The following is a 20,166-nucleotide window of genomic DNA, read 5'->3' on the forward strand; positions in this document are numbered from 1 at the left end:
CATAATCCAGTCATACTGAGCACTGCTGGTTGGGAAATATTTTTGAAATAAACTTTGCAGGGATGTGATGTAGGCCTACTGTCCTAAAGGCATAATACTGTTGCGATCGAGGCGCCTGTCCCATTCTCAAGTTTCTTTGGTGAATGCAGTAATTTTATTTGCTAGGTGAGGTAGGTGCTTGTCTTTGCCTTGTAACTGTACATTTAACTCAAATGTATCGCTAAGATATGCCAGCTTCGTCAAGAAATGTTCATTAGTGAACGTGCTTGCAGATTCGAACATGCGCTCTTCCTCCAAAAAGAGGCGACTCGGAGCTCAAACACGCGCGACAGACTTTACCTCGGGAAAGCCACCTTGCCTCGCTGTGAAACAGTACAGCCTTTTGGTCAGCTACCATCTCTTCGCAAAGTGCGGAGAATTGACGTGCTTTTAAGCGACTCTCACAACAACGTTCAAAATCTCATGTAGGTCGGGACTAACTAAGCTGCCTTAACACGATCGAGCGCTTCCCTGTGAATAACACAGTGCGCCCATTGCGCATCGGGTGCTACCTGGGCCCAGGCTACAGATAAAAAAAATAAAAAAAAAAAAAAAAAAACTCCTGTTTTTCACGTCAGTTCTGCGCCCCACCTGGCAGGTCTCCGCGACCCAGTTTGAGAAACGCTGAACTAAAGTGAGACCTGACAGAAAACTTTGAATCTGGATAATGAAATAGCAGCATCTGCAGGCAGACATGACAATGTCATATTTGGTCAGCACAAACAAACTGACGAGTGGTGAAGTTAACCTTTCCTCCACCTATTTAGTGGCCCACGAGGAGTTCTTCACCTTTATTTATTCAGGGGGGTCAGTTGAGAGCAAGCTCTCTTTTCCAATGATGCCCTGATTACATACACAATATACAACAACGATATAAAACAACAATCATAGTTCAACCATACAAACAGTCTGCACAACACCGGTAATAAGGTTTCTAAAACATTCCAAGGAAACCAAAGTTTCCAATTTCAGCGCATGTTGTAAATCATTCAATTTTTTGGCAGCATAAAATTCAAAAGCTGTTTTTCCTAATTCCGTTCTAACATGAGGGACAGTCAAGGTTAGGACATTTTGTGAACGAGTGCGCAGATTGCAAGATCTAACGGAACCCAAACTAGTCAAATATTGAGGTAACATACCAAGTAAAGCTTTATAAATAAAAATCATGCAATGTTGCTCTCTTCTTGTAGGTAATGATGGCCATCCAACCAACCGAGTTGCCATCATATTGAACACAATGAATTAACTCAATAAAGTAACAAATTACAAATTCAAATGTAATTTCCTCATGTTTAATATGAAGCATTCTGAAAACATTCTAAAATGACATGGCATATACATAAATAAATACATGTTTAACCTCTCTCTCAGGTCCCACACAGCAAGAAAGACTAGCATTTCTTATGTCCTCTTATTTTTTGTAGTAAGGTGATTCCGATCTTCCATTCTCTGCCTGTTCCCTCTCCTATTGCCTTCGCTGTGGCTGGTAATACCAGTCTCTTAATGGTCCCCTGTCTATGTCAGGCCCCAGTCATTATCTTCATACTGCCACCTGTAGCGCAAGGGTGTGCATTTTCCTTCAGTCAGCTGGAGGGTTTCACCAAAGGAACATACCACTGGTAGAAGAACATGAGCAACAAGAGGGTTAGGACATGTTAAAAAAACAAAACAAACTAGAAAATGTAATTTCGAGGAAATTACCAGTGCATGAAAATATAAACATACTGTATATTAACATAAAATGCAAAACAAACTTTTATTTGGAAACAGTTGGCAGGAGTCATAGTTGATAACAACTAACAGTTGAAATGTCTAAACAGTTAAATAGTTGAGTAGTTTAAATAGTTAAATTATTTAATAGTGAATTATTGTAGTGAGGACATTTATTTTGAAACAGTTGTGGGCAGAGGAAATAGGAACATAATCTGTAGTCTTAAGAGAGCCAGATTGTATGCTTAAAGCCTGAGACACAGTATATAGTTTAAAAGTTGAATTTAGATAGTGTAATGGATGTTGATAGACAGAAAGTTGAATGGATGTTGACAGGCAGATTGTTTAATGGGTGGATGAGTGAATGGTTTGAAGAGGATGAATGGATAGAAAGTTGGATGGAATGTGCCTTATATCCTTGTAGAATGGAGACACAGAGAGAGTTGGCCTAGTTAAGCAGAAAGCAGTTGATACAGGTGCAATCAGTTTAACTGGCCCTTTGATGGGTCCTAGTAGTGAGCAGCTGGAAGTTGATACAGGTGCAAATCAAGTTAATTAGCCCATTGTGATGTCATCAGCCCATGTTAAGTCTATGGGGAAAAATAAGCTTGTTTTTTATTAATATCTTAAAAAGTTTACAAAAGTGAAAAATACATTCCCCACTTGTCCTTTTCAAGACCTACGTTACAAAGTTTGAACGAAGTTTCTACGTTAAACGGTTAAAGCTGAATTAGACGCAGAAATTGAAGAAGAAGAAGAAGAAGAAGAAGACGACTTCGGATAACAGAACAGTGCATTTTCATGCACTGTAATAAACATTTATTTAGGTTTGTGACTTCTAAAATTTAACTGAATGCTTGCATTAGAATTTGTAAGATTGATTTAAATGCTGTGAATAACTGTAGAAGTCATGAAGTCAAAACATGAAGGTAGAGCTGTGTCATGAAAACAACACATGCTGGTCGAACAGACACAGAAGAAGAAGAAAATGACCAGCATGACAATACCTCCTCTGTCATCCCTGCGGTTTTCCTCCCCTCTGTGTTAAATGGGGGCTTCAGGTAACCTTTAAAGTGCAACTTCACCAGCTCATGAAACGTGGGCACACACTCCTGAGGAGGAACGCATTAGTCAGTGGCAGTGGCAGCTCACGCTCACACACACACACACACACACACACACACACACACACACACAACCAAACCCCAGCACAAGGGTGCCGCCACTATCTGTCAGTTTCTCACCCTGCCCTCCTCGCCACACACGTAGGTGAACCAGCGCAAACCCGCCGCCACGTGGGTGATCTCGTCGGAGTAGATGACCTCCAGCGCCTCCACGGATTTGGCGTCACCCTGGGCGGCGAAGCGAGACAGCGTCTGAGGGTGCACGTCAAGACCTCTACGGAGAGAGCAGAGGGCCGACACACACGTCAAGACCTCTACGGAGAGACCAGAGGGTCACACAGACACCCCGTCCTCATTACATACTTTGCAACATGAAGACAGAAGATTTGCACAGAAATATTTCACAGGCCTTGATTTTAGGACCCACTGATGACAAGGTTTGAACAAAATCTGAGACGGTGCAGCAACAGCCTTATCTGACACATTTGACACGGTATGTAACAGCAACGCCAACACCATTCATTCACAAAGATAACTCTGGACTGTCAGTAGGGATTTTCCAGAAGTCTGTCAGAATATTGCCTTTCATGGCACATTTTTGAAGTATTTTCTATTACAATTGTAAAACTACATGGCTTCACAATATGTAACCAAATTCACATCCCTTTCCTGTTGTAGCAGCAAGTAACTGCCGGTAATACTGTGGTTTTGTATTTGGGCGGGGGGGTTATAGCTGATATGAGAAAAGAAATTTGTCCATATTGGCTTGTTAATACCTGACCAATAACTGGCCCATGTTTAAAGCAAACTCAAGGATAACAGGGGAGGAGGGACTTGCCTGGCTTCATGTACCATGTGAACGATGGCCAGTCTGGCCAGAAGATCATGAGCCGTGTCTGATGCAGACTGCCACAGTCCTGTGGACACACATGCAGCACATGATATATCTACCCAGTACACATGTGCAGATATAAACAGCTCTTTCAGAACTGATTTAGTCATGTTGATGATCTCCTCTAGCCACTTGGGAGGCCAAACATTGTAGAAATTATTCCCATAGATGCAAATAACAATCATCACATTATGGATATAATTCATGATAGTATTTTTGGGATATGTAGTCATACCACACATATAAAATAAATTCAAACCGTTATGCACAGGCAGGGCTCCAAAGTAACTGCCAAGTTCTGTGATGCGCTTCTCTAGCAGGTGGTAGTGCTGTGGGCGAAACATGAAATGCTTTTGACAGGATACTGGAATACCAACCATATTACCAAGTGAAGCGAATAGAGGACAACCATGTCCATACCTGTCAACACTCCCGTTTTTTCCGGGTTTCACCCGTATTTCAAGGTCATCTCCCAGCACCCTCCCATTTTGTTATTTCTCCCGGAAAACTCCCGTAATTTGCATGGCCATCAAACTTTAATAGTTGATTTTAAAAATCATTTATCCATTCAGGTTGCCAGATTGTGTATGAAATACACCCTACACATACACGATCACTTAGTTTCAATTTCAACCGTTTTATCATAGGCTAAAACCTGGCAACCCAAAACCCAAATAAGGAAGCGGGTGCCGACTGCGCAGCCTGAGTCTCGTCGTAAGCAAGCGGGCTAGTTGAATGGCCTACTCCAGAACTAGCTGTTGTGAAATTGTTGGGAATTTAATTGATTAACACATCACATAAACTGTTATTGAGTGTTGTTGATATACTGAACTCGGAACCAAATCTGACAGCAAGCAGCTTTGGAGTTTTGGAAGTAGGCTGCAGGCAGGCAGCTGGTGGATACATAACTGGCATGCGTAAGGTAATGGTAAGGTAAAAGCAACGACCGAAATGCAGTGTTGAAACACGTGTATGAAACGTATTAAATATGCAAACACAGATCCGGTATAAACACTGACACCCCACCCCCCAAAAAAAATCTCCCGTTTTTGGAAAGCTAAATGTTGACAGGTATGGCCATGTCTTCAGTACCTTACTCAAGCTGTTTTGATGTGGTTACTGCAAAACCATCAACATACTTTCTGTCTTCTATATTTCATTTAAAAATTAACTTTTACAAAATTGTTTACATCACACATACCTTTGCCTCATCGCCGGCCACTTTGACAAAGTCACTGAAGAACTGGCGAGGCAGCGCCGCCCCTGTGGTCAGCCTGGTGTCGGAGAAGCGTGCGATGACGTCCCAGGACAGGTCGATGGCCCACTGCTCGATGTTCGCTAGAGAGTGCAGAAGGGCCACTCGGCTGGCCTGTATCCGACACACACACACACACACACACACACACACACACACACACACACACACACACACACACACACACAGAGGTGAGGAGACATATGTGTCAGCAGTCTCACAGCTTCTGTGCCAATAAATGTGGAGGGCGCTGTATGTGGTACTTACAGTACTTCAATACATTTTCAATACAAGTTCTACAGTATATTGCAATCCTCAATGCAAATCATCAGACTTTTGATGAGACAGTTTATATGGAACAGCACTGTTGTTACAACCCAGCATGACCAGTGATTACCAACATGACTATTTTAACATTTAAATGCATGGATAAGGCAAATAGACATATTTTCTTTGTATGTAAAATGTTATGCGTCATGGTAACGTGTGCTCATAAAGTGAACTAAAGCTCACCAGGGTTCCTCCTTTGCCCCGTTTGATCTTGCCAGGCTCTAGCACCGTCAGGTTCTCCTTCCTGCTGGGTTGGGCTGGAGGTGTGGCGCCGCCCACATCTGGGATCTCCCCTGAGTTCCACTTCCTCTGCACCTCCAGGGTCAAGGTCACCTCCATGGCAACAGACACACAGCATCAAGTCACACAAACCTATTTAACATCCCCTCACTTTGACACTGTTAGATATCATCTCAGATTTCTCATGACAGGATACACCAACTTTTACACATACACAATCACTTACTTTTTAATGTAAACCTTTTTGTCGTAAAATCTGGAAACCCAACACCCACCCCAAAAATAAAAAAACTCCCGTTTTCTGATATTTTGTATGCACAAATCCGATATTGTTTGCACCTCCAAGTGGTCTGTGACATAAGTATGTGTGAAAGAATATGATGGGCTACACCAATCACTGATATTATTTTCATAGGTTATATTCAGAGGATTGACTCCACCGATACTGATGCTGTAGCAGCACTCTTGTGAGCTACCTTACATTTTTATTATATATTCATTTTATTATTTGTTAATTTTGCTTGTTGTCTGTCTTATAAGTATGTATAAGTATATATACTCTTTTGATCCTGTGAGGGAAATTTGGTCTCTGCATTTATCCCAATCCGTGAATTAGTGAAACACACTCAGCACACAGTGAACACAGTGAGGTGAAGCACACACTAATCCCGGCGCAGTGAACTACCTGCTACAGCGGTGCTCGGGGAGCAGTGAGGGGTTCGAACTGGCAACCCTTCGGTTACAAGTCCGAAGCGCTAACCAGTAGGCCACGGCTGCCTACGCTGCCGACTCCGCCACTCCGTCTGGCATCTTTTGTCTTTTGTTATGTGTCAATGTCTTGTATGTGGAGCGCTTTGGGTTGCACTCTATGCATGTTAAATGAGCTATACAAATAAAACTGACTTGACTTGACTCAAGACTATGGGTGAGCACCCCTTACCTTCTCCTCTGGATCAGGCGTACACAGGATCTTTGTGGCCCAGTAACAAAGGCTATTCTCTGAAGACTGTTTGTTACCATTTGCAATGTATAATTGGTCTAAAACAACAATTGAATATCATTAGAAGGCGGTCTCTAACACATCACACAACGAATGAAAAAAATACATTCAGAGTACCGGTGTGTAAGAAACTGTTAATGAAATGAGTTTCTCAATCAGGACATGATGTGAATATTTGCATCACCTGAATAATACAAAATAACTCCAAGACTAATCTTCAACCAAGCTTCACCATCTTGCATCGGATATTAAGAGGGTTCATCAATTTAGGAACTTTGACAGTTTTTTTTATTAGATATCCATTGAGTGCTTCTTACCTACAACTATGCTGTTGGCTTCAGGAAAAGGGCTCAGAGACAACTCATTCTGTGAGTTGACATACACTTTCCCTTGCACCACTCTCACGTTGTAAACTTGATTCTGTATTGATAAACATACACTCATAATAACTTATCTGAGACACAGTTCAGTTTTTGACTCTTAAAATATTTGGCACATGAGCAGTGAGCATGTCACCATGTGTAAGCGTATGACTGGAGTGATACCTGCAGCCCAGTAGAGGAGGCTCCTGTGTCCAGGCAAAAGTCAAACTGATGCCACGGGCAGATCAGTGCCATTCTACCGTCGCCAAGGTCCTCAATGTCACCAAGTTCCAATGGACCCCCTGCAGGAACGACGGCAGAGAGGAGATTGACACAAAGTAGTCAAGCTCACAAGAGTGCTACTACAGCATCAGTATCGGTGGAGTCAATCAATTAGGGTTCATCACTGGCTTACCCTCGTGAGGACAAGACGAATCCATTGCCCAGAATTTGTCATCTTCGGTGTGCACTAACACCAAATGCTCGCCGTCCTCTGAATATAACCTATGAAAACAATATCAGTGTTTGGTGTAGCCCATCATATTCTTTCACACATACTTATGTCACAGACCACTTGGAGGTGCAAACAATATCGGATTTGTGCATACAAAATATCAGAAAACGAGAGGTTTTTTTTTTTTTTTTTTTTGGGGTTGGGGTTGCCAGATTTTACAACAAAAAGGTTTACATTGAAAGTAAGGGATTGTGTGTGTGTATTTCATACACAAGATTGGCAACTTGGGAAATGTCAGACTAACAGAAAAAATTAATTAAAGTTTGATGGTCATGGTCATTGTGATTGATTTGACCATCAGTTAACTTCGAACAGGCACTTTACTTTGGATAGACAATAGAAATACATCATACATCACATTAACGTCAAAAAATCTAGACTGAACAAATCTAGGAAAATGGGGAAAATTAAATCTTAGTCTGTGGGGTAAAGTTAATGTTATTAAAATGGTAATAGCGCCACAATTTAACTACATATCTATGATGTTGCCACTTAACACATCTGATCACATTTTTAAACAATATGATAATCACATAAGGGACTTTCTCTGGGCAGGGAGGAAGCCCAGATTTAAAATGAGTAAAATGTGTGCGCCCAAAGATAAAGGAGGGCTCGGCCTGCCTGATGTTAGACTGTATAGTCTGTCATTTGAAATGGCTAAGATTGCCAACCATTGGAGAGGAACGGGGTCAGGCTTAGAGTGGGCCACTATAGAGAAGACTCTTGCTACACCATTTCATCCTATAAATGTGATATCTTAACATTGGAAGGATAAAGTAAAGGAGATCAATCCCATTGTTAAGCACTCTTGTGAGGTCTGGGCAAAGGTTCATAAAATGCACAAACTCTCACATTACAAACAGACTTATGCCTCACTTTGGTTCAATCCAGAAGTACAAATAGGGAAGCAGAAAGTGTTTTGGAGAAGGTGGCTAGACAGTGGAATAAATACAATTAGTGACCTTTATAAAGATGGTATATTTATGTCATTCACTGAATTAGTCCATAAGTACAAATTGGAAGAGACAGGAGACTTTTGGAAATACTTACAAATCAGACATTGTGTGATGAAAAAGTTTCAGTCAGGTGAAGTAAATAACCCAATTGTTGACTATCTTGACAACCCGTTTAACCATAAGGCGTCAACATTTTATAAAAACTCAATTTATTTAACCAGTAGCATATGTGACAACTTGAGAATAATTTGGCAGAGAGACCTTAAGTGCACAATTGACATGGATACATGGAAACAGATTTTAGCTAAGAATGGTAAATATATTAAGGAAGCTAGAGGGAAATTTATTCAATATAAAATGTTGCACCGGTACTACTGGACGCCAAATAGGCTTTTCAAAATAGGACTAATAAGTACCAACACATGCTGGAAATGTAAAACTGAGATGGGGACCGTTTTGCATCTCATATGGGAATGCTCTATGGGAATGCTCTATGGGAATGCTCTATGGGAATGCGCTATGGGAATGCGCTATGGGAATGCTCTATGGGAATGCTCTATGGGAATGCGCTATGGGAATGCGCTATGGGAATGCTCTATGGGAATGCTCTATGGGAATGCTCTATGGGAATGCGCTATGGGAATGCTCTATGGGAATGCGCTATGGGAATGCGCTATGGGAATGCTCTATGGGAATGCTCTATGGGAATGCGCTATGGTAAAACCTTTTTGCATCTCATATGGGAATGCGCTATGGTAAAACCTTTTTGCATCTCATATGGGAATGCGCTATGGTAAAACCATTTTGCATCTCATATGGGAATGCGCTATGGTAAAACCTTTTGCATCTCATATGGGAATGCGCTATGGTAAAACCTTTTTGGCATAACATACTGGAGTTCTTGGGGACGTGGGCAGGGGTAACCTTGCCAATATCTCCAAGATTGTGCCTTTTGGGAGATAAAACAGAAACGCCAACCCTGACAAAAAGTGCATATTCAGTTGTGATGGTTGGGATAGCCTCTGCTGCCAGAATTATATTGAGACATTGGAAATCACCCATAAACCCAACAATGCAGGAGTGGAAACTCCTCATGAGTGAGACAGCATCATATGAGGTTATGTTGGCCAGGATAAGGGGCAAAGAACCGGGGACATTGGGGATTTGGGACTACTTTATGGCCCACCTGACTTCCAACTAGTAGCCTGATTGTGAGATTATAACTGGATTTTCATGCCATATTTATTTAATTTGCTGATATTTTGTTTGATTGTTTCACTTAATACTACTGTGCTTTTGTCTGCTTAGTCTGAACATGTTTTGTTTTTCATTTTCACATTCCTTGTGACCAGGATAATTTATGCTTTGACTGAACTGTTACTTCAATGTCTGACCTTATTTGTTTTCTGTAAGCTGTACCATATGAGCTATTGTTTGTCATATTTGCAAATAAAAAAAATTAAATTGCAAAAAAAAAAAAATCTAGACTGGAGCAACATTTGACACCTCCGATATGTTTGGTGTTCTAAAGACGTCAAATAGCTCGTTATAACAAATTGATAGCAGGAGCCAGAAGTGAACACACATGATGGATAGCTATACAAAATGTGTTTTCATTATATAATTAAACACGACAAAATACTTTTATAACCCTTGAGCCAGCTCCTGTGATCTCTATGGCGATGCTGCCCACAAACACCCGTATGTTTGTGTGACAGAATTGTAATTCATCAGCATCCGTTTTGCGGACGTCAAGTCTGTAATACTATAAACTATTACAGAGCATACAGAAACATTGTGGAATGTGACTGACGAGGATGCCACTTCAGCGAGTAACTTACTTGGTACATGGCGCCTGGAAATTATACTTGTCCCCTACACACTGCCAGTTCCCGTCTCTCACTATTTCCTTCAGTGCCTCCACTAAGTCCTCCTCGAAATGCTCCATGCATGGAATCAGACTAGGCCTTCCAGAGGTATACAGAAGACAACAACTTACTGTAAACAAGAACACGTCAGTAGTACTAATACATTGCCATGAACACGTTGGTAGCTGATGTTTGCGTTTACATCTGTCTTTCTCTTTCCTGAGTTATCTAACGCGCTGAGGCAAAATAGGATGCATGCTGCCATCTGTTGTTGTGGAAGATAATCACGTGCAGTCGACTCCTGTGGTGCGTTTGCGTTCTGTGAATAATGGGGGGAAACATTTTCCCAGCGGAAAAGTCCTCGTGAACTTTTTTTTTAAGTGGGAACAAAACTTTTAATGTGAACTTGGCAATTTGCAGTTGTCGTCACTTAAAAGCTGCATATCAAGGATTCAAGTATTTTTATTTGTCACAGATACTGTTGTAAAACATGTACTGTAGTGAAAAGCATGTAGCTGCTTAGCTTTCGTGTGCATAGGTGTCTATTTATAAGGATGAAGAAAAAGATTTAGAAGAATTTAATATATTGAGAAAGATAGGGGTAAAACGACAGTGTATGTAAGTGCAGTATGACAAGTCCATAGAGTTTTATGTGTGTTAAGGGTGCAGATGGCTTGAGGAAAGAAACTCCTCAATCTTTTGGTTTTAGCCCTGTAGGAACAGACATCTGCCTGATTGAGACAGACAGAGACTGATTGAGACAGACATCTGCCTCAGTGTTTTAAACAGTCCATTGTCAGGGTGTGACATGTCCTTTAAAGTATTCTGGGCCATATCCGTCTTTCACAAGCACCTCACGCCATACTTTGAGCAAGGGTAATCGACAAGACCGACCAAAATCTGAAAAAAAGAGCAAGAAATGAAGGGCCAACACCAGATTTATATGATTTCAAGTGCATTCATTTATTTATTTTTTTGCTATAAAAAGGAATTGTTCTAAATTTACATAAAATTACATACATTTATAATACATGAATAGAAGACACTTTGATCAGATCAAAGAAAAACAAACATTCATTTAACAAAGCAGGACAGATAAAAACGAATATAAAATATTTTCCATGTTGAAAAATGAACAGACAAAAATGTAACCAGTTTTCTTGAATAACGGAAACCATACTACTTAAAACAAGACATGTTTTGACCCAAACACATACATAATATATAGTTTTAAATAAAACAAAGTGTCATGGAGGGAGAACAAACTAAATATGTAATCCAAAGTAACAATGTGCAAAATACTCATGATGTGCATCCTTCTACAAATGCACTGACTTAACTTGGATAAATAAGAAAGCCCTTCGCAATAGTCTAGATTAAAAGGGATAGAATGCTAGCTTGTTAAAATGTATTATTAATACTTTTTAGTGTACTACCATGTTTTCATTCTAACCAGAATAGCTCTGGCCTTAGCCTTAATACAGTGTTTAATTAGTGACAAAGCAAGCAGGCCTAATATTTTAATATATTACCTTTATACCGGTATATGTACATAATGCTTATTTATTTGGAATGAGCGGTGATTCAAATCAAAATGCTTCACTCACTCCTCTGCATGGCATTTTTCCCCATCTTCTCTTCATTTTCTTTCCTTCCTCAAAAGGTCATGGGTTAAAGGTTAAAGGTGAGTGACGGTTGAGTTTAAAATCTCGGCCACACACTTGGACTTGGACATTTTCGAGAGGTCTCGCTGTAAAACATGAAGCAAAATGTTTCCTGAAATAATATGCGAAACAGTGATGTACAGACATGTTTCTACCAAAGAAGCTGTAATATAATGTCTGAGAATTGAATGTAATCTGAACATTATACTTTTACATTGTGAGACACCGCTTGTGACTTTATAGGTGAAGAAATTAACTGCAATCTCAGACCCAACAAGTCCAAACAAAATATACACTAGTATAACCATGTAAATCACTTTATGTTGTAGGTCATTCCCTTGAACAAGGCCCTTCATCTGCAGTTTCTCAGTCCACCCAGCTGTAAAATGGGCACCAGGTGGGGGTTGTGTGTGATGGACTGCCGCCACATGTAGTGGGCAGTGTACAACTCTCATCCACTTAGCACCACATGAACCAGACGTAAGCACCAGCCCTTTTAGCCTCCATGGCTAGGAAAGGATTAACTTAATAGCCATGTACTCAGTATTACTGCTAATGACGTGTTAAACTGCAATGACCCATTAAAATGGAGTAAGTGCAGCCTCATATGTGACTTAGTAACCAGTATTCATAAGAGTCAGAGAGGGATCATAAACGGAGGAGTTAGATCAAACACATCACAAAAGCGATCAACACAGGTTAGTCATCTACAGGTTCAGCCCACAGAAAGGTGATTCACAGAGAAAGGAGGTGGAAGAGAACAGCAACACACAGCCTCTCTGAACATAACGCATACACACCCTGAACATAACGCATACACACCCTGAACATAACGCATACACACCCTGAACAGCATACACACCCTGAACATAACGCATACACACCCTGAACATCTGAACATAACGCATACACACCCTGAACAGCATACACACCCTGAACATCTGAACATAACGCATACACACCCTGAACAGCATACACACCCTGAACATCTGAACATAACGCATACACACCCTGAACAGCATACACACCCTGAACATCTGAACATAACGCATACACACCCTGAACAGCATACACACCCTGAACAGCATACACACCCTGAACATCTGAACATAACGCATACACACCCTGAACAGCATACACACCCTGAACAGCATACACACCCTGAACATCTGAACATAACGCATACACACCCTGAACAGCATACACACCCTGAACAGCATACACACCCTGAACATCTGAACATAACGCTTACACACCCTGAACAGCATACACACCCTGAACATCTGAACATAACGCATACACACCCTGAACATCTGAACATAAAGCATACACACCCGGTCCCCCTGTCAACGTCAAGACAAATGACTGGGAAAACAGCATGGACAGAGAACTTCTTAGTGAGAAGGTAATGATCTAGAGCAGTGTTTCTCAAACTTTTTCAGACCAAGGACCACTTAACCAATAAATAGAAACCTCACGGACCACCTAGCTAAAAAATAAAAAACAGTAGACCTACTTCAACAGTATATTACACAATAGACAAATCACTGAACAACCTTGCTTATTGTCTTGGCACCTTGCTTAGTGTGTCAGAGGACTCGTATGATTTAAACTGGCGTAGCTTACACAGTGTTGCAGAACTGTTTGGATTTACAAGTTGGTTCAATATTGCAAACAACTCATCTATATTATATTTTACCACGTCTGCCCGCGGACCACTTGGGATAGCTTGCGGACCACACTTTGAGAAACACTGATCTAGAGGGTATTCCAGGTATGTGGTTTAGCGACTAAGAGCTCTTCATTAAGAGCGAGTCATAAAACCATCAAAAAAGATGGGACCATGGGACTTCATTTTGCTGGGAGAATGAAATCATAGTGCATAGAGGTTCACCTTTTACTCTGAGCTAATTAGAACACAGTAACTATATTGCCAGCAGTTTTGATATTTTTGTCCGGCCGTAACATATGTTGAGTATCAAGTCTACATATGAGACTAAGTGAGTCAAAATGTGGATAACATTATGCATTATTTTATCATTAACATTATGCATTTTTTAATCTATATTCTAAAGTCCAACAAACCTGGATTTGCCGGACTCACCGCTGTTCCATTCCTTCTACAACAAATAGAGTAAAAAATGTGTTTAAGACAACGCACTCCCCTCACAGCTCTCTGCACGAGTACGAAAAAAGAAGGACCAATGAACCTGACTTTTTATCTTGCTAATCGCACTTACACACATTGAATGGTCCGCATTCAATGCCTATATTAGTTTTCTACATTACATCAGACCAGAGGTGCGTTCAAATTTGCAAACATAGGTGAACGTTTGCCAACGAACAGTTTTCTTCGGTTTCTTTGTACACTCCCAAACAGTCTGAGGAGGTAGTTCTGTGCAAACATGCAGGGGCACTGGACGAAGGGATACAATTGAAATAGAATGTTTACACAAAATCATTCAAATCTAACTGTTCAAAGAAGACATGCTCGCTGCAAATGTTGGCCTCTGTTCAAAGAATTTCAACGTTCCTCAGGTGAGGCAATGTGTTGCTGCATGGAACAGATCTGATATCTGAAGACAAACAAGGAAACACAAATAAGAGGAAAGAAGCCATATGATTACAGAGGGAAAAGAATGACCAATTACCGCAAACTCAGAATAGGTGCTGGCGACAGAATTAATGCTGGCGTTAGGCTGAGGGCTAACTGGCTTGCCCAGCAACGCACCACTGACGGCTGGGGCAGGGCACAGGTTCTCCTTGTTGCGCTCCATCAGGGCCCCACGCGGGACTTTGCCTCTGACTGGGGTCCGCGGGGCATTAACCTGCTCCAGCACAGCCAACAAGGAGAGAAGGAAGAGCAAATCAACTTGGGATCACGAGTGGAAACACACTTTTAAAGTGCTTCACTGCTTTAGAAAATTAAACAACATTTTTTTTCAACACTTCATTAAGTCATTATCGATGAATAATAATGTGTATTAAAGTCAAGATTTAGATAGATAGATAGGATAGATACTTTATTGATCCCCAAGGGGAAATTCAAGAAAATTGGATTAGAGGTTAATATTAAAACCACCTCTGCAATGAAATGTTAAGTGTACAACTTCAAAACGTTCATTCCAGAAGCACCAAAGACCCATTCCTGTGCCTGCAATGCTGAGTATGTATTGTGTGTGTGTGTGTGTGTGTGTGTGTGTGTGTGTGTGTGAGTGAGTGTGAGTGAGTGAGTGTGTGCTGACCTTGCTGACAGACATGGGAGGCCGAGACACAGGGGAGTGGCAGACTGTGCCCCCGAAAACGGAGCGGGTGCTGTTTGATGTACCAGCAGACAGAGTGGACGTTGCATTAAGCTGAACGCACACACAAAAACACACACCAAAACAAAACCCTGATTAGTACTGCCTTCACCCAAAACCATCTGCCAAAGCCAAGTGGTAAAGTTTTTTAGTCTAGTTTAAAAAAGATCCCAAACCCATCCATTAAGAATGTAGATCCCTAGTTGTGGTTACCTTGCGTGCTTTGCCAGGGGTGGCGGTTGACCCCAGGAACCTGCGTTTGCACGGCGACCGGACAGAGGTACCGTACAACATGTCCTCCTCTATCTGCTTGCTCTTCTTTAGATGCTGTGAAGTCAACGGAGATTAGTAAACACACACACACAGGGAGACAAACAAACAACGGAGATTAGTAAACACACACAGGAAGACAAACAAGTGTCTGATCTGCGAAATCACAAACACAGAAGCTCAGACATGCACGCACACACACACACACCTACCCTCTCTTGTTTCTCCTTCTCCTTGTCCAGCCTGTAGAGCTCCCACTGTTCAGACACGTACTGCATGAACTTCTGGCCTTTGACCAGGAACTCACGACCCTGCTCTTGCTCCCACTGGTCAATCTGGGCCTTCAGCTTCTTCTCCAGCTGGATGGACATGGACGCGGACGCGCACGCACACACACACACACGCGCACACACACACGCGCACACACACACACACAAAGTTCTAATGACACTTGTTTGAAGACTCCTACACTTGATAAGCAGGCAGCTGAATGTCACTTTTCTATTTAATAAAGCCAGAGACTTGATTGATTTGGTTAAAAAGAATGGATGTGTCAATATAAATTTGCATACTTATCAACAGGGTCATTGACTTATTTAAGGCATGCAATCAGATCTCTACCTTGGGAAGACTCTTGTGTAAATCAGAGCGCTGTTTCTCCTCCTTCAACAGGTTTCCTCCACGATTGGTGAACCGTGAGGGATCAGTTGCTTTTTTCTATCGGTACAGAACAATAAAAACACTTTTACCCATGGCATAAAATAGAGCTGTGGAAAATGAACACGAGGAATTCAAAAGAATACAAAGCACAACAAATGAGAAATCATTTATCTAACCTCTAAATCTAAGAAAAGTCTCCAGCTCTCTTCCCATCTGTAAGTGCCCTCAAATAGCTCCTTGTGGCTCTCGTAGTGCTGTCTCAGAAGTACTATCTCTGCGTCATGACAACTTAGCAGCTCCTCAGTGAAGTCATCTGCAAAGAGAAGATGAGCACAGCTTAGACATAGGACAAGACAAGGCACACAGTGACTGGCAGCTGTGGAAAGTCACTTTCTAAGTGCTATCACAAAATGTAAGTTAACAGAGTGAGCTCACTTCTCTTTCCCAAATGATCTTTTGACCAATATAAATATGAGCATTCTGCTTTACCATCGTAGTAGGCCCCAAACGTCTGCCGTTGCTCCATGCTGTAGAAGCACTTGTCCCAGAGGATGGCTATCTCCTCACGGATGGATGTTACGACGCTACAGATATTTTTTCGTTTCAGTGCCTCCATACGGACCAACTCTTCTTGCAACTGCCAACATTACAACAACATTTAAGCATTGTTACCTCATCTGAAAAATCTTTTCAATTTCAAATGTAAGACAGCCCGATTATTGCACTAGAAAATTGAAGACATTTGAAAAAAATCAGGCAACTACCTGGACAGGCCAACCACTGAAATACATTACTCAACGATTCTGATTGATTGACAAGCTGAGTAGACTTACAGCGTCCATGTTCCTCTTCTTGGACAGGGTCATGTGGACAGACATGGCATCCCTCTCCTCCTGCGGGGTCTGCAGCCTCTCCCACAGCTGCTGGATCTTCTCCCGGTAGGCCACACACACCGCCTCGTTCTCCGCCTTGCGCATCTCAAGCTGCACGCGGTGGTCAGGGTTAGAAACTTACAGAGAGCTAAAATATGATCCCATCTGTACTTTCACCAGTGGGAATACCCTCATATAAAGTCCGTCCAGTGTGATGGCCTTAATTAAGTATAATTATAACTTATTAACTAATTATGCAGGTCTTCAGGTATACCTGGCTCAACCACACTCATATCGTATTCAGTTCAACACTGTGCCCTAAATGTCAAGGTGGATTTCTATGGCTCAGGTGGAAAGTGGCGAAAGTGCCATGAATATGCAAGGAAGAGTCATGTTGTAGAGCATTATAACTTTACTATACCAAGTATTCAATACTGCACGTGGAAATCATAAATAATAACAAACGGGTCATACCTGATGAAGCATAAGTTTCAGAGAGTTGATGTTTTCTTTGGACAGACAGAAAGCCTCTTCGTCTTCACAAACCACATCCTTCTCAAAACTGGTCTCTGGCAGTTGATCCAGATCCTCCATGCAGAAAACTATTTGTTTCTTCAGCCCGACAAACTCACTGTGCCTCTTTTCCTGTAAAAAAGAAGAATTCACGGTTACACTTTACTTTACAGTATCGACATAAGACTGATATGACACTGTCATGAATGTCATAAACAAGTCATAAACATTTATGACATAACGCTTCTGTTATTAAGTGACATTCGGTTTTTGTCATAACAAGTCAGGGTTAGGATTAGGGTTAGGGCCAGGGTTCATGTGTCATGACGGTATCATATGTTCATGACAGTGTCATGTCACTCTTATGTCGATACTGTCAAGTAGAGTGTTACCGAATTCACAAAGTATTGACATTTTTGGACTAAAACACAGGGATTTCTACAGCTGTATGAAACTGCTATGAGCAATTAACATCTCTTGACAATTAAATTATCTCTGAGGAGTGGAATTGCAATTCAAAGCCTTTAACAATAACAGTCAACGCACCCTCTCTGCAGACAGTTGAGCGATGTGCTGTTTGTACTTCTCCAGCTGTTCGGTGGAGGGCACCCGGTCTGGGGCGATGGGGAACGGCTCCGAGCAGAGCAGGTCACACAGGTCCTGGTCCTGGTCTGTCAGGGCCTTCAGGTGTCTCATGCGCTGGCTCTTCTCCTCTACCATCGCAGACACCCGCATGCGGATGGTCTTCTCCTGATGAAGCATTGTCTGGCTCTCATCTTCCTGCATTTCAGAAACAGAACATGCATTAAAGGCAGAGTCTGTGATTCTGACAAAAGGTCAGACAGCTAGAGAACCGTAGGGAGCAATTTGTTGAATTTGACAAAATGAAGATTTGATTGCACTTCTCCTTCAAAGACACTACAGTACTAGGTCCTTGAGTGTATTGAGCGTTGCTGTTGTTTTTGTTAGTGGGTTCCCTTACACCTTTTGTTTTTAGTGCATGTGTCACTTTTTACAATTTTAGACATTATGTATAATATCCGAAGCATATAATGTCCATTATAATTGTTAAAACATCCAGGCATGGTACATCATCAATATCCTCAGGAGATCATGGCAATACTGAACGTTTACCTCAAAAGGAGGTAACTGCAACTCCTGGCAGAGTTTCTGCAGTTCTTTGCGGCATGTTGCAATGCTATCCATCAATCGTTGTCTCAGGCTCTCCTCCTCTGCTATCATCATATCCAGCAGCCCCTGCAAAGAAACAGGATTTAACACTAAATGGCAGTTTTTAGGATGGGATGCAGGGTTTCTATATCAGCATAACAGAAACTTAAAATGAATTACGACTGTTATAGCACTTATGATGAACGTTTGACGGCGTTTTTAAACAAAATAGTTTTTTTAATAGAAGTAGGCTTAAGGTACTTGATTACACCTGTTGCACTGAAGTATACAGATATAAAGTCATCCAACTTACTTTTATATGATTTTTGACAACATTTGTTCGCTCCAGTCGCTGGTCCTCTGGGATACCAATTTCCTCCCAGATACCTTTCAGATGACATAGTGCCTTATTCAGGCACGCCACAGATTCTGCAGCAAGAACCTCACTACCCCAAAATAGACAGTGACAAAAACACAACGTTGGTTACATCCAGTAACGCTAACTGAAGATTGTGCACACAGGTGCACAATCAGATAGCTTCTAGGTCATATTTATGTCAGACATGTTTTAATAACTGCTACGTTACAAACAAATGTTCTGATGGCCGATGTCGTTTGTTGCAATAAGTAAACATCAGAAACCAGTTAACGTTATGTATGAGTAAGTTAATCGGGCAAAACAACATTAACGTTAAGTTAACGTTAAACTACACTTGTAGGTAGGGGCCTGATTATGTAATACAAGGATACAAGGATACAAGTTGTAATGTAATGTTAACCGTTATAATTTTGTCCGAATTTAACTGACATATGTAACGTACGTCTAACATTAGTAAGATAATGTTAGCGTTGTAAGCTGGAAACATCCTCAACATATGTCTTTACATGGACACAACGTTTGCCAGTAACTTAAGTTAACGTTAGAGCTAACGTTGACGTTAACTTACACTGACATAACGTTAGCATTCTAAGCTTCAAAGTGCAAATCTTTCCAATGTCTCATATTCAGACGTGAAAGTATTCTAACCTACCTTTTCCTCATCGTAAGACGCCAGTCCAGAACGGTTTCAAAACTCGTTTTTTTTTTCAAGCAAACAACAAGTTGTTTTAAAAGTTCTTCTCTGTAAAGTCCCTGATGTGCTTCAGGCTCTCCGTCCGATTCAAATCATGCATCAAAATAATGTTTTGGTCTCATTGGTTAAGTAGGCGGATGTGTCACCAAGTTTTTCGATTACGTCATACAACGCATGCGCAGAGATCATGTTAATGTCAGCGACCGTTTCTCAGATACATTTCACCAGAGCCCGTCTACATTCTCTGGTTTCACACACTGTACCACTGTACTGTACACCCAAGGTGCACCACCCAGTTTTTTGGGAAAGAGATTGCTTTTTGTAATTTTAAGGAAAATTACTTGTAACACTA

At 41.3% G+C, this 20,166-nt stretch overlaps 2 protein-coding genes across 5 annotated transcripts; both read right to left on the bottom strand.

Annotated features, from left to right (window-relative positions):
- Positions 1–1,315: 1,315 nt before the first annotated feature.
- Positions 1,316–10,630, bottom strand: si:ch73-314g15.3 (uncharacterized protein LOC368688 homolog). The gene is made up of 12 exons (XM_048262277.1): positions 10,264–10,630; positions 7,368–7,456; positions 7,136–7,254; positions 6,908–7,010; positions 6,531–6,628; positions 5,534–5,683; positions 4,967–5,134; positions 4,025–4,094; positions 3,712–3,790; positions 2,994–3,147; positions 2,757–2,861; positions 1,316–1,655 (listed from the first exon to the last, which is right to left on the bottom strand). Exons 1-12 carry the CDS (start codon positions 10,368–10,370, stop codon positions 1,623–1,625), a joined length of 1,275 nt encoding a protein of 424 aa, XP_048118234.1. The 5' UTR covers positions 10,371–10,630; the 3' UTR covers positions 1,316–1,622.
- A 104-nt stretch (positions 10,631–10,734) lies between these two features.
- prc1b (protein regulator of cytokinesis 1b) lies at positions 10,735–19,914 on the bottom strand. Of its 4 annotated transcripts, none has more exons than XR_007195598.1 (15): positions 19,773–19,914; positions 19,055–19,187; positions 18,706–18,828; positions 18,118–18,351; positions 17,533–17,703; positions 17,020–17,169; positions 16,676–16,823; positions 16,363–16,499; positions 16,148–16,243; positions 15,739–15,885; positions 15,470–15,583; positions 15,200–15,310; positions 14,606–14,782; positions 11,898–12,040; positions 10,735–11,190 (listed from the first exon to the last, which is right to left on the bottom strand). XR_007195598.1 is itself a non-coding variant. In XM_048262252.1 (15 exons), exons 1-15 carry the CDS (start codon positions 19,781–19,783, stop codon positions 11,992–11,994), a joined length of 1,833 nt encoding a protein of 610 aa, XP_048118209.1. In that variant the 5' UTR covers positions 19,784–19,914; the 3' UTR covers positions 11,359–11,991. The 4 variants fall into 4 exon arrangements, 3 of the variants coding, with proteins under 3 accessions (XP_048118209.1, XP_048118208.1, XP_048118210.1); XM_048262252.1 differs by lacking the exon at positions 10,735–11,190 and adding an exon at positions 14,040–14,071 and having other exon boundaries at positions 11,359–12,040; XM_048262251.1 differs by lacking the exon at positions 10,735–11,190 and adding an exon at positions 14,040–14,074 and having other exon boundaries at positions 11,360–12,040.
- Between the last annotated feature and the right edge of the window lie 252 nt (positions 19,915–20,166).

Source organism: Alosa alosa, chromosome 14, assembly GCF_017589495.1.
Source record: "Alosa alosa isolate M-15738 ecotype Scorff River chromosome 14, AALO_Geno_1.1, whole genome shotgun sequence".
NCBI lineage: Eukaryota > Metazoa > Chordata > Actinopteri > Clupeiformes > Clupeidae > Alosa > Alosa alosa.

Bases quoted from the DNA above. Each gene is read 5' to 3' on its own strand.
- si:ch73-314g15.3 (XM_048262277.1), bottom strand. From the start codon at position 10,370: ATGGAGCATTTCGAGGAGGACTTAGTGGAGGCACTGAAGGAAATAGTG. The intron at 6,629-6,907 runs GTAAGAAGCACT...TTGTTGTTTTAG, and splicing joins AGCCAACAGCATAGTTGTAG to ACCAATTATACATTGCAAAT. The intron at 1,656-2,756 runs GTATTGTCATGC...TTCTTCTACCAG, and splicing joins CCGCAGGGATGACAGAGGAG to TGGTATGTTCCTTTGGTGAA.
- prc1b (XM_048262251.1), bottom strand. The intron at 16,500-16,675 runs GTAAAGCAGAAT...TTCTCTTTGCAG, and splicing joins GTTTGGGGCCTACTACGATG to ATGACTTCACTGAGGAGCTG. The intron at 14,783-15,199 runs GTCAGCACACAC...GTGCTGGAGCAG, and splicing joins CTCCCATGTCTGTCAGCAAG to GTTAATGCCCCGCGGACCCC.